The sequence below is a fragment of the Carya illinoinensis genome, chromosome 7 (genome assembly GCF_018687715.1).
Source record: "Carya illinoinensis cultivar Pawnee chromosome 7, C.illinoinensisPawnee_v1, whole genome shotgun sequence".
Lineage (NCBI taxonomy): Eukaryota > Viridiplantae > Streptophyta > Magnoliopsida > Fagales > Juglandaceae > Carya > Carya illinoinensis.
Window position 1 is genome coordinate 29,411,174 of NC_056758.1, and position 18,310 is coordinate 29,429,483.

Genomic DNA, 18,310 nt, shown 5'->3' on the forward strand with positions numbered 1-18,310 from the left:
TTCAAGCTTCTAGTCATCGGATACAACCGATCCAACCATGTAATCAAAATTGATTGGCAACACCTTGCATCATGATACTGATGATCGCTAAGAGAACTGGCATATTTATGAACAAAACAATGAAATATTCCAAGATCCAGTATCCCATGAGCATACAGATGAATTTTTCAACTTCTTTGAACATCATCATCACATTAGAGATCGACAACTTCATTCTTAACTCCAATTGGATCTCTTTAAACATTTATGATAAATATATAGTTAATATGTATGCTTAGTCACTATCCAACTATAAATAATTAATCTCTCAAAATAGCTAAGAACGTCATACTTCAATATCTTCAACCATCATGTATTATAATCTAGAACTAATTTGCTTATCGTGCCTCTTACAAGCAACTTTCCCAACTTCTCAAAAAGTCATTACTTATACTCTAAATTATCTACTTTTTCCCTACTCTTCCCCTCCCCATGCATATATTCACAAAAAGTAGACATATAAGTTTACTATCCTCCTTTCATTCCCACAAAGAATTAAAAAGATGTAAAATGATTAAGAAATAATATTATCTCTATTGTTTTCCTTTCCAAACAATTAGTCTTTATCAGAAATAAAAAGTCATTTCCAACATACATACAGCCCATACATACGTATAACCATGTCAATAACATACATATAGCACCCTACATACATACAGGCTTGCCAGCTTACATAGTCTTATCATCTCTAATGTTTTCCTTTCCTAATAGTTAGTCTTTTTAAGAAATAAAATGTCATTTTTCCAACCTATATGCAGTCCATACATACATACAGTCCTGCCAATAACATACATACAATCCCATTTGTTTACAACAGCAGCCCCACCATAATGTATACATACAACCCTATATTATATGACTAGTGAGCCTTGTCATTTGCATACAATAGAGGTCTCACCATTTGCATATATACAGCCTTGTCAATACTATTGCATACAACATAAGCCTCACTACTTGCATGCATACATTATACATATAGTTGTATTAATAATATTCATGAAATCTATAGTAATCTACAATATTCATACATGACAATTAATATTCATGAAATCTCTACACCACTGTCAAAATCTACAAATATAACAAAGTTGTTATGATGGCATAGGAGTTTAGTGTGCTGCCCAATTTATCAAAACAGAGAATAACATAGTCTGTGCCTATTTCTATAGTCAGTATGCAAGCAAATGTGGGTTTCCAGCTTATAGTATTGTTCTTTAAAAAAAATAAAGATCAAAATCTAACTATCCAGCATAGCTGCTTTTATGTTTCTAGCAACTACTCACACGTGGGTTTCCAGCTTTAAGTTGTGTTTTTTACAAAAAGGGATCAAAATATAACTATCTAAAGTGGCTGCATTTACATAGTCAATAGGCATCCTGTAACATCCAGGCCTTAAAAGTGTGATTTTATTATTATTTTTTATTTTTTATTATTTTGATTTATTTCATTTTTATCTAATTTTATTTTTATTCTTATTATGTCCAGAATTTGACAATAGATAAGATTAAAAAGGGTTTGTATTTCATTAGGAAGTTTCCTTATCGACATAGTTATTCTTTAGTTTCCAGTTTGAACAGATTCTTAGATTTAAACCAATATCCAACTTCAAACCCTAGCATATCTTCTGAGGACTAACGCCACTTCCCTCCCCACCATCTATAAAAATCCTACGAAACCCTTTGAATTAACACACAAAAACATCTTGAGGAAGAACTCACTCTCGTATAGCTTAGTACTTTGTCCAGCCACCGCCGATCACCCCAAGACATCAGAGCACCACCCATGGTGCCAAAAACTGCCACCCATCCTAGTCATGTCACACTTACTCTGTCAGGTAACTCGCTACAAGTTGGAAATTAGAAAGCAGCGTTAAAAGGTAATTAGTATGATCATATAATTGCATGTGTACCATAAATGTTCTAATGGTATATGAAAATGTGATGTTTGTCTACGCTACGCTACAAGCTAAGTCAAGGTTAGATCCCTTTCACGATCTTTGATGGATTATAATATGATGCTTGTATGTATGGATTTGTTGCTTGATGGATTGAATATTATTAAAAAGTCACGTATTCCTTGTACTGTCCACGTAGTATTCAAGTCATGTGTGCCATGCAATGTTTACGTAGTACTTAGATTATGTATACCATAGAATGTTATAAAAATGTTTAGATCATGTTGTGTCATGTCATATGATGTTATGTTATGCTAGAAAAGTTCATGAAGTCCAACAAACTTCTCATGCATTAAGAAAGATAAAATGTTAAGGGTGACATGGATCTAAGCTTGTTCACTAAAAGCTATGATAAGGGTTACATGGACCTAAGCGTGCTTACTACAAGTTATGATAAGCGGTGCCATGGACCTAAGCATGATTCACCATATGTTAAGTGAAACACTGACCTAAACGTGTTTCACTCATGATATGTTAAAGGGTGACACGGACATAAACATGTTCACCATAAGTTATGATAAGAGATGCTACGAACCTAAATGTGGTTTACCATATGTTAAGTGAAACACGGATCTAAGCGTGTTTCACTCCATGATATATTAAAGGGTGACACAGACCTAAGCGTGTTCACCACAAGTTATGATAAGCGGTGCCACGAACCTTAGCGTGGTTCACCATATGTTAGGTGAAACACGGACTCAAGCATGTTTTACTCCATGTTATGACAAGTTATGCGGTACCACGGACTCAATCGTGAGTCACCATATGATAAGTGAAAGACAATATAAACAAGTCATGTATGATTGTTAGAAAATGCATGAAGTCAATCATTTATGCATTTATGTTACATGTATACCATGATTATGTATGATTTCACTCATGTTAATGATGAATAGATATGCTATGTGAATCTATGATGATATATGTATGTTGTGAAGAGTCTTTCAGAAATTAAGTCTATGCTAAGCTAAATTATATTTTACAGTATGATGTGCTATTTACTAAATACTCAACTCTTTTTTTTTTTGTCTTTCTATTTTCTTTTATGTTTTATTGTCACAGATGATGATTATGATGACGAAGAGCTGGATGGCCAGGAGTAGATTCAGTATAAAGACTTAGAGAGGAATAATTGTTGTTCACACAAGAATTAGTTTTTCTTTTATGAATAAGAGTCATTTGTAGGACTAGTTTATGTTCTTTTACTTTACATTTTAGTTTCAAGACAATTATGGTCAGTTCAGTTTTAAATGTTTTTTATGTTTCCAATAAAAGAGATATTTCATAATTTTGAGTCTCTTTACCGGCATTATGCTATGTATGTTAGTAATATCTCTACCCTAGGGGAAAGGGGTGTTACACATCCACACATGGGCTTCCTAGCTTTGAGTTGTGTTATTTACGAAAAATGATCAAAATATAACTATTGATAGTGACTACATTGTTAATTTTCAAAAGACTGTCCATTGCAACTCATGTCGAACCCACAATCACAATTTTTTAGACCTTCACTTCTCAAGTATTTTCAATTGGATGTAATGAAAATACTCTTACTGCATTGGAGGTAAAGTTGAGGTGTCCATCCTCATAATTTCCTTCTCATCTTTTTGCTGGTCCAGCTCAAGCCTCTCTTTTGTGAGGCAGATAATCTCTTTCCTATATTCTCTTTTCACAACATTTGCTATTTTCATCTCCTGTTTAATCTCATTCACCAAGTCAACAAGATTGGAATTTGTGATAACTTACATCTTTCTCTTTTTCTCACTCTTTTTCAGTATTCTTTCCAATTGGTCTCTCCAAATCCACATGTATAGATGGAGCATGGTATATTCACTATACATGTAAACTCTGGCACATAAGCTTCTTCAGTTACTAATTTCCTCTTGATTTTCATCTTCCCTTTAGCCACCGTCAGTTTTCATTTTAGGTAATACCTTAGAATAGTCTAACAATGAAGGAAATTAAATGTGACAAAGTGATTACTTCGATAAAGCCCTTTTGCTTGCTCGATAACCCCACTTGTCAACTTTCCTTCAATTTGGGCCAAGGCCACACAAAATTTGTTTGTGGCATATTATATGGTTGACAAGAAGAGGTTTTTTGGTTTTCCTCATAGTATTCACATACTCTAACCCAAAATGAATGTCTAGATTGATCAACTCCATGGATGGAGTCCAAACTAATATTAAGCCAAGTTTATACTAATAAATTTTCCTCTTCTATACTAAAGTTTCCTTATCTTGATTTTTAATTTTCTAGTATTTGCTTGTTTTGGTTTGGGAGGAGTAACTTGGGATTTTAAGTTGTCATTTAAAGATGCCTTGGGGTAGTCATTGTAGCTTTCTTCCCTCTCTTGTAAGAGGGTAGTGAAGGATGGAACTCTATGGAGTTGTGAATACATCCTTCAAAATAAAAAGAGTTGGGATCAAGGAACCCAATCAAACTCAATAAAAAAGTTTGTAAAATCCTAAATGATAAGTACCTCTCGTTTTGACAAAAACTCAATTAAAAATAAAGGCAAAAATTGATATGGTTTCTAGCTACTAAAAAACAGAGGCAAAAATTGACACTTTATCTAGCTACAACAAAAACAGAGGCAAAAATTGACACCTACTGCAAAAAACAAAGGTAAACATGACACCTTATCTAACCACTACAAAAACAGAGACAATAATTGATATGGTTTGTAAAATATCTGCAGCTACTATAATAAAAGACAGTTTATTTATTTTATACATTTTAATTTTTTGGTTCATAATGTGAAAAGAAGTGAAATTTGCATGCAATTCTAGTTTGTCATTTAGACAGTTTTAGATAATGAGAAAAACAGTTTTAGCATTTCAAGCATTAAAAGAGAAAAACAAAGGTGATGAGAATCATGACCCATGTTTTATAAATCTAACTGCTAATGGGTGTTTCTAGTTCAATCACTTTATATTTTAAATATTTTTCTATGACTTCAAAGAACTACATTGTTGTAACATTAGAAATTGGAGAAAAAATGAATTGGCATTTAGGGCACGAATGGAAAATAGAGACTTCATAATCACACTCAAACTAGAAACGCCCCACACTCAACAGAAACCACACTCCCATATTTGCTTTCTTGGGAAGACGACAACAACAAACTCAAACCAATTTTTAAAATCATATATGCAATAAGTGGGTTTTTTAATTGAATCATTGCATCTCAAGACTTTAAATAGACTTAAACCCAACAAATACATAGAAGCAATCAAACCCAACAAGTGTTGCGAGTTTGAAGGCGTGGAAGCTGCCGAACCAAGGAAAATAAGACAAAAAATCCGAAATATGCTGCCATCCCCAAATTTGCACAAGAAAAAAATCCAAACTCGTACCAACATGCTCGAAAATCTTATATTTCAATTGCTAAAAATTTTTACAACAGCTTATCAGGAGGATAGAAAAATTGAGAAGGAAGAGGTTGAAGCAGACCCAAAACTTACTCGAAAAAAGGAGGAGCGGTGGGGAGAATACATATGGGATACTTGAACCGGATTCTTGCATATTTGAAGCACAAGAAAGGATGGTTGTGGTTGATGGAATCGACGAGTAGAAACCAAACGAGGAAGGGAAGATAGCGCGAAACAAACTGAGGGGGCGAAAATGAAATAAGATGAAATTTCTCTATGGAGAAAAAAGTAAACGTAAGAAAGAAAAATGAATTAAAAATTATTTACATTTGTGCACAATTCTCGCTAGATATACACGTAACCCTGTAACAAACTGAATAAAATAAAGCATCAGTTGGAAAACTTGACAGACACATCACCCATTAAAAAAGCTCTTAAGAAAGCATCGGTTTTTTATTGATTCTTCATCTTTTGTCGTGGCGCAAGTAATAGAACTTATCATCATCGGACACTGACAAATTAACACACGTGGGGCTGAGCTCCTGCCCACCCCACCCTACCCCCACGCCCCCACACTCAAACAGCAAGAAGATGATGAAGACCATCTTCTCTTGATCTGCTTGCGCTAAGCCTTATCCACGTGGAACATCTCTGTCCACTTCCTCCCCACCTCCTACTCCACGTTTAACTTCCGTCCCCACCCCTTGTCTATATATAACGACCGGCCCACAAAATCTCTTATCACTCGCACAATCCGTACAGACGCACACACGTTTATGGCTTCCCTCAAACATCGTACTAGAGGGGACCCCGACATCACCCCCCGCACCTACAACGACAGGGAAAACAAAGCCAAACCTCTTAGAAACGCGGCCATAACCAAACGCGGCCTTAGGTCCCTGGCCATGGGTATTTCCGTCCCGCTTTCTCTCACCCTCTTAAGCCTTCACCTCGGCGCCGACCGCAGCTGCTACGGCACTCTGTCAAAGCGCTTCTGGTTACCGCCGCCGTGGGCCCTGCACATGACATGCCTGGCTTCGAGTTTCCTGATGAGTCTGTCGGCTTGGCTTGTCTGGGCGGTGGGTGGGTTCCATAGGAAACCGACAGCGCTGTACCTTTACATGGCTCAACTCGGATTGAGCTTGGCTTGGAACCAGATTGTTCTCGGCGCGGGAGCCAGTCGGGTCGGGCTGCTGGTGTGTTTGACGATGTTTGGGGCTGTAGTCGGGTGTTATCGGATGTTTAAGGAGGCGAATCCGATAGCCGGTGATCTGGCTAAACCCTGTTTGGCGTGGACTGCGTTTTTGGCTATTGTAAATCTCAAGCTTCTTTTTCTTTGAAAATTCTGACGATTTTTCCTTCTTTTTCTCCCCTTTATGGCATGAAGAGCACACTGTTATCCTATATATAGTTTGTAAAAACATTTTCTGCATACAATTAGTAGATACATGGTATGTTGAATATGTATTGTTGTGACTGTATAATAATGATAAGACTAAGAGATATTGCTTTGTATTTTTCCCTAGGAATTTCACGATGATCAGTAAAAACAATGTAATCTAACCTCAAAAGCTAAGGACACTTTTGTGTTCTTTGAAAACATATGGTTCTGAATGGATCATTCCAACCAGAGGGCCCTTAATACATTAAATACCAAAAAACCTAGAATTTGGGCTCAGCATGAGGCTAAAAGTTAGGAAAAGATGGTTAAGAGGAATTCAAAAAGAGACATACATGGCGTCATCTTTAACGGAAGGATAAAAACAGCTAAAAGTGATAGGATTATTCAAAATCCTAAGTCTTGATCTATTCTAATAAATCCTGGATGAGATATATAAGGCAAATGAGTCTATATATACATATAATCTTTAAGGTTTAAGGGTAATGATCTCTCTGAACTGACTTTAAGCAATAGAGTGTTTGCAGGAGAAGCCTCCCTCGAGGTTCATCAAAGAAGAACGGCTGAACTATACGAGATTGGAAGTGAGACACGTCCCGAACATTTGGCGTTGTCTGTGGGATCTTGTGATTCAGCGTGATTCTCACATGCCAATTGTAACACGCTCAGTAACAAGCCAAACGATGGACGCCGGACTGTCATCTGTAGAAGCGCGACTAGCAGTAGCAGAGGAGAAGTTGAAACAAGCTCTGGAGGCCATGGAAGTCTTGCAAAAGGAGCACAACGACTTGAGAAAAAAAAAAACGCAAATTCTCATAATGACGATGTGCCCGCCCACATCGAGCAAGGTGAGCAAGAAGCACATTACATGGTCGAAAAGGATGTTGAACGCGAAGAAAAATAAAAGATGCATGATGAGTTGAAGGAGTTAGCAAGAAAATATGAAGAGATGGTGAAAAAGATGGGCGGTTCTTCCTCGGTGGAAAGTCTGCTCCACCAAACAGACCTGTCATACAGTGCCCGTATTATGGTTGTACCGCTCCCGCCAAAGTTTAAAGTTCTCCATATAGATATGTACGATAGGTCCAAGCACCCGATAGAACATCTGGAAAACTTTAAAGCTCACATCACGCTTCACGGTTTCCAATGGAAGATTGCATGCCGAGCTTTCCCTTTGACCCTAAAAGGGACCACTCGAGGATGGTTTGGGACCCTTAGACCAAGGTCGATAGATAGTTTTAAGGAACTAGCAAAACAGTTCTTGACTCAGTTCATGCCTAGCTGAAGACGTCGGCGCCCAGCCGCCTACCTGTTAACGGTTAAGTAAAGGGAATATGAGAATTTAAAAGCCTACTTGGCCCATTTCAACAAGGAGTGCTTAACAACGAATGACCAAGATGAGAAGATCACTCTGGCCGCCCTTTTAGGAGGGGTATGGCCATGCAGTCCTTTCATGGCGGAGTTGGCCAGGAGAACTCCTTCCACCCTCAGGGAGTTCATGGACAGGGAGAATGATTTTGTCAATGCATAAGATACTCTGCAGGCTTTGATGGACTCTTGTAGAGAAGATACTCGGGACGATCGGAGAAATAAGCAGGCTGACAAGAAAGGTAATCCTAGTAGGCGAGAAAGAGTGAGGGAAGGGCGATCAAATCCAACGTCAGATTGGTGCACAATAATCTGGGTGTACAGGAAGGAGAGAGAGAAAAGGAAAGCCAGCGCCCTGTCAAAACAGACGATCGGTACTGCAAGTACCATCAGACGAGCTCGCATTGGACTGAGGACTGCACAACCATGAGAAAGAGTGCCGTTGAGTTAGCAGGAACCGACGAGTTGGAGCAAATGGTCGCAGAGCAGTGAAAACCTAAAAGGCGTCAGGAGGCTAGGCAAAAAGCAAGGCGGAGTTTTAGTTCGAAAAAAAGGCAGCATGCCAATAACCACCAGGATAGAAGGGTGAGGTCGCCCCCAAGAAACAATCAGAATAGGGCGCCCATAGGGGAAATAAAGACCATAGCCGAAGGTTTTGCTCGGGGTGGTATTTCCACGTCCAGTCGAAAGGCGTATGCATGGAAGGCAAGATATGAAGAGGTGTTCATGGCGGATAGGGCACACAAGCAACCAAAGTTTAGCAATGAGCGAATGGTGATATCCTTCAACGAGGCGAACAGGGAAGGAATCATATATCCACATGACGATGCTCTGGTGATAACCCTCGTGATAGCCAATTACACAACTAAGCGGGTACTAGTAGACAATGGGAGTTCGGCTGATATACTGTTCTAGGAGGCGTTTGTCAAAATGGGGATTGATGTTGGAAAACTGAGGCTCTCCCCTACGTCATTAAAGGGTTTCTCAGGGGATACCATCCAGCCAGTAGGGGCGATCATGCTCCAGTAACTGCGGGCACAGGGGCTCGAACAACAACCACGATGACCGACTTTTTAGTAGTAAAAGCTCCTTCCTCCTACAATGCCATACTGGGCAGATCAACACTCAACCATTTAAGGGCAGTAACGTCCACCTACCACCTCAAGATGAAGTTCCAAACAGATGGTGGCGTGGGAGAGGTGAGAGGCAAGCAAGCCCTAGCTCGAGAATGTTATGTGCAGGAATTAAAGAAAGTCAAGAAGGAAATCTGCACGGTCGTAGGACAGGACAGGTCTTGCCACCTCTACCACCACCTATGGCGATAACTTACGAGAGAGATATAGAAGTCAGGGATGATCGGGTTCAGCAGCATGCAGAAGTCAATGAACCTCTGGAACTCGTGGCATTGCACACTGATCGCCCTAGGACCACAACTCGTAACGATATCATTAAGCATCGCTTAGGCATAGACCCAACACACAAGGCAGTAAGACAAAAGAGGAGATCGTTCAGCACAGAGAAGTACGCCGCCATTAACGAAGAAGTTGAGAGGTTGCTCGCGGCCTGCTTCATCAGAGAAGCCCACTACCCGGAGTGGTTATCCAACGTTGTCATGGTAAAAAATGCGAACGAGAAGTGGAGGATGTGAGTAGACTTCACAGATTTAAACAAAACTTGCCTGAAAGATAGCTTCCCCTTGCCAAGTATTGACATCATCGTAGATGCTACAGTAGGGCATCATATGTTAAGCTTCATGGATGCATATTCAGGTTACAACCAGATACGGATGAATGCAACGGACGAAGAGAAAACATCTTTCATCACAGACCGGGGGCTATATTGCTACCAGGTCATGCCCTTCGGTCTGAAGAATACAGGGACGACTTACCAAAGACTGGTTAATCGAATGTTCAAGGAACAGATTGGGAAATCCATGGAGGTATATGTGGATGACCTGCTGGTAAAAAGTAAAGAGTCCGCCCAGCATCTTGTGGATTTGCGAACGGCATTTGGAGTCTTACGCCGTTACAGAATGAGGCTGAACCCATCAAAATGTGCTTTCAGGATCCAATCAGGGAAATTCTTGGGCTTCATCGTATCGAAGAGAGGAATTGAAGTTTCTCCAGATAAGATAGAGGCCATAATTAATATGAAGCCGCCAAAAAATTTGAACGAAACTCAACGATTGGTGGGGAGAGTGGCCGCCCTGGAAGGTTCATAGCCAAGTCAACAGACAAGTGCCTCCCCTTTTTTCAAGTATTGCAGAAGGTACATCCTTGGAATGAGCAATGCAACAAAGCGTTCGAAAGATTAAAACAGTATCTGACCAGTCCGCGCCTTTTAAAGCGACCAGAGAAGGGAGATGTACTCTATGCGTATCTAGCAATCTCCTCGCACGCTGTATTCGCTGTCCTCATGAAGGAAGAAGAAGCTGTGCAACATTCAGTGTATTATGTGAGTAGAGCACTCAGAGGAGCAGAGGAAAGATACCCTCAAATTGAGTTGTTGGCATTTTCCTTGGTAGTGGCGTCTAGGAAACTCTGTCCTTATTTCTAGGCCCACACAGCGAAGGTATTGACGGAGGCTCCATTGGCGAAAATATTGAGAAAGCCAGATTGTACAGGGAGGTTGATAGGTTGGTCAATCAAGATGAGTGAGTTCAATATAGAGTACGAGCCAAGAAAAGCCATAAAAGGGCAAGCAATGGCAGATTTTGTAGCAGAATTCTCAAGTTTTCCCTAGGAGGAGGTGATAGCACCGTCAGGAAAGCCCTGGGTATTGTTTATAGACTGGTCGTCCTGCCGAATAGGCAGAGGCCTGAGAATACATTTACTAAGCCCCGATGGTCAGGATCGGTATTACATGGTCACACTAGCATTCAAAGTAACGAACAACAAAGCTAAGTATGAAGCATTGATAGCGGGTTTGTCTGTGGCCGCCCAGATTGGGGAAACCGAAGTAGACACCAGGTCAGATTCACAAGTAATAGTAAATCAAGTTTTGGGCGTGTACACTGCAAAGGGCGAAAAGTTGAAGAAATATCTGGCACGAGTTTGGGAAATACGCAATCTCTTCTCATACTTTGCTATAACTCAGATACCAAGGGCAGAAAACAAGGTCGCAGATAGATTGGCACGAGCGGCATAAGGAGGGGAGGAAGTACCCCTACCATGGCCAGTCGAGAGAAGGGTCATCGAGGTCCCAACTGTGGGCGTCGAAGTAGAAGTTCTAGGGTCAAGTACCTCAGACTTGGCGAGCAGTATAGTGGAGTACTTGGATGGAGGAAAATTGTAGGAAGCAAAAGAAGAGGCAAGAAAGATAAAGAAAATGGCGGCTAGGTTCCTACTCATCGATGATAAAAGATGTTTCTCTGTTCCTTTACTGCGATGCATCTCTGTCCTGACTGAGATACATGAAGGAATATGTGGAAACCACAGTGGGGGAAGAACCTTAGCTAGGAGAGCGGTCCAAGTAGGATATTACTGGTCTAATGCTCTAAGGGATGCACGGGAGTTTGCCAAGAGGTGTGCAAAATGCCAGACTTAAACACCTATACTGCATGCCCCTCCAGAAGAATTACCATCAGTAACAGCACCATGGTCATTTGCCCAGTGGGAGGTAGATCTGGTGGGACCCTTCCCGCCAGGAAAAGGTGGTGTTAAATTCATGATAGTCGTCGTCTACTATTTTACAAAATGGGTAGAAGCGGAGCCGTTGGCAACAATCACAGGCAAAGCCATGACAAAATTCTTGTGGAAGAATGTCGTCTACAGGTTTGGGATTCCCCAGAGTATTGTAATCGATAATGGGAGCCAATTCGACTCGGATCATTATAGAGAATGGTGCACGGAGTTTAGGATCAAGGCAAAGTACTCCTCCCCAGGCCACTCCCAAGCAAATGGTCAAACTGAGGCGACAAACAAAGCATTACTCTCAATCCTCAAGAAAAAGGTCGCAGAGAAGAAAGGAGATTGGGCGGACGAGCTGCCAGGGGTAGTCTGGGCGTATAGAACTACAGCAAAAACTCCGACAGAGGAATCCTCATTTACGCTGGCATACGGATGCGAGGCGGTCACAGCAGCAGAAGTAGGGCTGCCAACCTACAGAACAAGTCATTTCTCGGCTACTCGGAATGATGAAAAAATAGCAGAATACCTCGACTTACTCGAAGAAGAGAGAGAGAGATAGCCGAGGCTCGAATGCTGCATGAAAAGAGGAAAGCCGCGTAGTACTTCAACAAAAGAGTAAGGCCCAGACCCTTTAAAGTGAGCGACCTTGGTTTTGAAGAAAAGTGGAGTAACTACACAAGGTGAGGGAAAAATGGGACCCTGATGGGAAGGTCCTTATCTGGTAGTAGCCAACAACCAGCTTGGATCGTACAGATTGAAAGACAGTGAGGGCAAGGAACTGCTGCACCCATGGAACGTAAAGCATTTGAAGAAATTTTATCAATAATTTTTGTAGTATTTGTTGATTGAACATTCCTTATCTTTATTCAATGTTTGCGACTTCACTATTTATGAGTATATTCATTTTTGCTCATTGAGAATTCTTTAAAGAGAAAAAAGGTCCCAAGGTGAATACAAATGCCATGAAAAAAGGGCAAGAAAGGTCAGGGACCGCTTAACCCTAAACACCAAAGACAAGCCTTAACAACTTGTGGTACTATGAAAAAAGGGTAAGAAAGGTCAGGGACCGCTTGACCCTAAACACCAAAGACAAGCTTTAGCAGCTTGTGGTGCCATGAGAAAATGGCGCCTAGGTCCTCAGACCACACCAACCCTAAACACCAAAGACAAGCTTTAGCAGCTTGTGGTGCCATGAAAAAGTGGTGCGTAGGTCCTTAGACCATGTCGACTCTAAACACCAAAGACAAGCCTTAACAACTTGTGGTGCTATGAAAAAATGGCGCGTAGGTCCTCAGACCACGCCAACCTTAAACACTAAAGGTAAGCCTCAACAACTTATGATGTCATTGAAAAGATGGGAAGTAAAGAAACATAGAAGCCAAAAACGCTCAACGTAGCAAACCAAAGTCCAATATTACAAGTGTATAACATATATCAAGAAACGATGTTGTTCTTCACAGTCAAATACAAAAAATGGGCTTAACAAAAAAGGGAAGGGGCATCTTCAGGTGGGAAGGCCCGAGGCACGTTAGCAAAAACATCAGGCATCTCTTTTCGCCAAAATTCATCAACCACTCGGAGGGAACCTTCCTCAGGATAGAACAAATTCTGGTCAAGAATCCTGAGTTTGGTGGCAAGATCAGCCAGAAGACGGTCCCTTAGCCTCCCAATACCGCAGCCATACCCAAAAGCGAAAGGCATCATCCCTCGTAGCAGGGACATGGGCCAATTGGTCGCAAAGCAGTGCGACCTCCTCCCGAGCAACAGTCAGCTCTCCCTCTTTCTCAAACAGACCTCCTCCTTGGAAGACCTGCAGTTGTCTTGAGAACAGGCCAGGTCTCTATGAAGAGAGGACAGTGCCTCACCACGGGCGGCAAGCTCGAAATTTAGACTAGAGTTCTCAGCCTTAAGACTCTCCTGAGCTTCTAAAAGTTGCCGCCTGGCAGAATCCCTCTCCGAAAGGAGAATTGACGAGGCAAAGTAGACCTTGGCCTTGGCCTCGTTTGCTAGGCAGGCTGCTTTATGTTGCGCAAGGAGTTCAACCTCACCTATCTCCAGATCACCTTGTAAAGAGTGGGAGTAGCTCTTGGATTGCTCTAGTAGGATTTTCTCCTCCCTATCCTCAGCCAGAGCAGCCAATACAACCTTGTCAGCCAGCCATCTCTCCTCGCCATCTCTTCAAGGCACGTTTGGCTATGAAGCATAGCTGGCGACGCCCCCTGACCTCCTCCTCGAGATAAGCACAATCAGCAACAATCCATGCAGCCAAATCATTGATCCCCTGCAAAAAAGAAAAACAACCCTCCTTGCCACTGCCGTCCCCATCGCCGCCATGTTCTCGCAGCCTAAGGGACATGGAGAGCTTAGCTGACCTGGCCCTTTTTGGCCTGGCCGCCTCCCCCTAGGCCGTGTCTGGGATACAACAGCCCGCCCCAACACCTGCCCTGCTTTTGAGTTTCCTGTGCTGGTGGGGCGGGCGAGTCAGTTTGAGCTAAGCACCAGAGTGGTTGCGGCCCTCAATCTCGATTCAATCACTCTAATGGGAGCTTGCTCGCCCCCTTCTACTACTGTTGCCCTTGCAAAGGCGACCACTGTTTTGCCCATAGGCAGCCACGGCGAAACGCCAGGCGCCTTACTTGTGGATGAGGCAGAAGGCGCCACAAGGGACGTCCCTCCACGCCCAGTTGAAACAGGTGGCGAGGTTGGTTCACACCCAACTTCCCCAGAGAGCTTACCAGACACCATCTCTGAGGAAAAAACCCCCTCGCCCATTGGCAGTGGGCCTGGACTTTCTCTTCCTCCTACCCATGCCTCATCTGTTGGCGGGGATATTGACTCTTTCCTTGAGAAGAAGTGGGCGAATTTCTTGAAGGAAGAAGCTCACCTTCGTGATGCTGACTTGGCTCAACTACCACCTCCTCTGCCCCCTTTGAGCTTGGCTGGTCCATTGGGGAGGACGATGGCTCCGTCTGCAAGGCCCGAGGGAGAAAATCTTTCAGCCCCTAGCAAGATCATGAGGGGGGATACTAGTGGTGGTGGTTCTTCAACATCAGCCCACTCTCAGGCAGAGACCACTGCCCAGATGGCAAATCATCTGAAAATTTGGCTTTCTGAGGTATTATACTTCGTGTCCTTTCTTGTATATACTTATTTCGTATCTTTGCCCTTTTTTTTTTGTAGGTGGGGTAGAACCCTGGCTGTGGCCCTCCTCCGAAGATACTGCAAGGACCTCCAGTTGGGGCAACAGGGACTCAGCGGTGGCCAACTACAGAGACCCAAGAGAAGGAATGCCCTCCTGCGGCACCAAGCCTTAGGCGCCCCTTGAGGGCGTCAGAGTATCCTGTAGAGCAAAAGAAGGCGGAGAGAGACTTCCAGAGCAAGCTTTCTTTTGGCGACCGCCTGCTTCATTCTTCTTCTTAATCCTCTTCTCTCTCTTCTCGGCGGCCACCTCCTTTTCTCCATTGTTCTTCTTTTTGCTCCTTTTTTCCCTCTTTTCAGCGGCCTCTTCATCCTCCTCCTCTTCCGAACGCTTCTTCCGCTTAGAGGATTTAGACCTCGCAGTTTTCTCGGTGGACTTCGGCAGGGGAGGAGGAATGGTGTCTGTAATCATGAAGTCACACCCTTGAACAAAAGACCGGTTGGGAGACTTCAAGAACCAATCAATGTGGGCGATAGTTAGCAAGTTGTCAGTCCAGAGCACCTCTGGATTAGCTTTGGTCCAAGAATCAACTGTCGCGATTCGAGCCAGTTCACGACACGACAGGGTCGGCATCTTACACCACAGATCCTTCTCATCGGGAAGAGGGTGCCAAATCGTTCTAATTGAAAAATCACGGAAAACTTCTTCCGTGCCGGTGTATTCCCAATTTTGGCCGAAGACATAAAAGAACCTAGTGGTCCACGCCTTGGCATTGGAGTAGCGAGTCTCGAACCGGCCAATGTTTGCCCATCATCTTTTCTACGGAAGCCGAGGACATTGCCCTTGGAAGCTTCCCTCAGGTTATAGAACGACAAAAACTCTCAAGCGGTCAAATCAGGATAAGGGTCCCCGAGAAGCTCCAAAGCCATGCAAAACACAATACAAGCGCAGAGATACATCCTTAACGCGAAATGGTGCATTTGAGAGGGAGCGAAGTTGAGGAGATCCAAAAGGTCGCGGAGTGGGCAGTAGAAAGGGAACCTCAACCTATGCTGCAAATCAGAAACGAGGATAGCCACTCTAGGGGCAAAGCCCTCACTATCACAAACTCCATATTCAGGAAGACGTAAGACAACAATATTAGGAATATGATAGTCCTCACAAATCGTGAGAAGATTTTTCTCTCAGAGACATGAACGCCATCGGTACCCAGTGAAAACTGTGCTCTCAGGGATCGCAAAGGAGCTTTCAGAAACCTCGCCTTCAACGTAAGAAGCCATTAAAATCGATTGGAAAAAGATAGCAAGACGAGCAGAGAGCATAACAGGGAAAGGAATGAAGAGGTAGAGAACGTAGCAAGGAAAAAAAATGAAGTTTTGAAGGGTAGTGAAATGCGAAAGGCCAAACGGAAAGAAAAAGTAACTTTGCAAGAAGACTAACAAGCATAAGTAAACTGTTTGTCTTCTATGCCACAATAGCGGGAAATGATATCAAATCTACAGTTCTTCGTAACCAAATCTTTATGGGGAAAAGGAAATGACATAAACCTGCCAAAGGGTGTAACGGGCCAAAAACACAAAAAGGTCGTGGGTTATTTGGGCCCATGACCATCTCTACATAATTTCCAAATACCTAAGCTCATGCAGTCACACCAGCACTTTCACACCGACAAGATTGGTCGAAAATAAATTTCATTCGCCAGAAGGCGAATAGAATTGGCGGGGTAGTTAGAGGGACCATTCCAACCAGAGGACCCTGGAGCATATAAAAAGGGCCCATAATACATTAAACACCAAGAAGCTCAAAGTTTGGGCCCAACATGAGTCCAAAAGTCACGAAGGATGGTTAAGAGGAATTCAAAAAGAGACATACATGGCGCCATCTTTAACGGAAGGATAAAAACAGTAAGAAGTGATAGGATTATTCAAAATCCTAAGACCTGATCTGTTCCGATAAATCCTGGATGAGATATGTATGACAAACGAGCTTATATATACAAGTAATCTTTAAGGTTTAAGGGGAATGATCTCTCTGAACTAACTTTAACATCGGAGTGTTTGCATGAGGAGCCCCCTCGAGTTTCATCAAAGAAGAACAGCTAAACTGTGAGGGATTGGAAGTGAGACAAGTCCCAAACAGATTCAATGTTAAGAGATTCGAAGGAACCCAATGAATAGCTTACGAGATTTGCGATTCTCCTCGACAGGTTATCCATTTTATGACCAAAATCAGTTGACTGTTAAATAGCTTTTATTACTTTCTTATTGGCTGGTTGCAAAGAAATACACGCATCATACATACAGAACAGAGCAAGTGTGCCTCGTTTGTTTTCAGAGATGAGATAAGATAAGATAAAAAAAAAAAAAAAGTATATGAGATGAGATTAGATTAAATATATATTTATTTATAGAGATGAGATGAGATAGTTTGACTTTGTTATAATTAGTAATATGATAAGACCCACAAGTACTTGTAGTACTTTTTATAGTATTTTATTTTTTTATTTATTTACCAATGGTGCAATTTTATTTTATTTTTTTATGCTGCTTCTTTTTTTTTTTAACCATTTGGTCTTTTTTTTTTTTTTTTTGGCTGTTTTCTTTGTTTATTTATTTACCAATTATGCAATTTATTTTTTTTTTTGCTACTTCCTTTTTAAAAAAAAAAAAAAAATTGGTCTTTTTTTTTTTTTTTTGCTGCTTCTTTTGTTGATTTATTTACCAATGGTGCAATTTTTATTTTTTTTTAACTGCTTTCTTTATTTATTTACCTTATGTGTAAATATTTTTTCTTTTAATCAAATATTTTGCTTCACATTTGGTATAACTTTTACTTTTTTTGCAGTGTGTATTCATGTCAATATACTGTTTATTTAAATTATATTATTAGAGGGAACAATATTAAAATAAGGTGAGATCCGGGAAGATAAAAAATTGAGAATAAACTTAAAATCTTTTAAGATGAAAATTAATAGATCGAAATGTCTTTATTTTTGTAAAAGTTCTAACCATACGAAAACTTTGAGAAGTGTTCAAAATTTTGGTTTTTAGTCACGAAAGCAGATGAGTCCGAATGCCGAATGAAGTGACACTAAAGAAGTTAAACATCCATCTAATCTAATTTTTCCTTGTATGGTCCTATCTCAGCACTCGAGTCAAGCAATAATGGAAAGGTAATTCAAATGATCTTATAATTTACAAGAGACCATTTTTAATATTGCATTTCTTATTCAACTTCCGTTCTGCCAGGGCAAATCGTGCGAACGCATCAGTTGTTGACTGGAATGAATCAGAATCAAAATTCTTATATGAGAACACTAAATGATATGCAGGCATGAGAATTATCCGAACAAACTAACAGTCATGCCATATTGGAAGAGGACTTCCCAGGACTTAAAAATTTAAGGAA

General features: G+C 41.4%; 1 protein-coding gene across 1 annotated transcript; it reads left to right on the top strand.

The window, feature by feature from the left end:
* The first annotated feature begins 6,089 nt into the window (after window positions 1-6,089).
* LOC122315131 (translocator protein homolog) lies at window positions 6,090-6,882 on the top strand. The gene has a single exon (XM_043130902.1). The coding sequence runs from the start codon at window positions 6,144-6,146 to the stop codon at window positions 6,705-6,707; it is 564 nt and encodes a 187-aa protein (XP_042986836.1). The 5' UTR covers window positions 6,090-6,143; the 3' UTR covers window positions 6,708-6,882.
* Window positions 6,883-18,310: the final 11,428 nt, after the last annotated feature.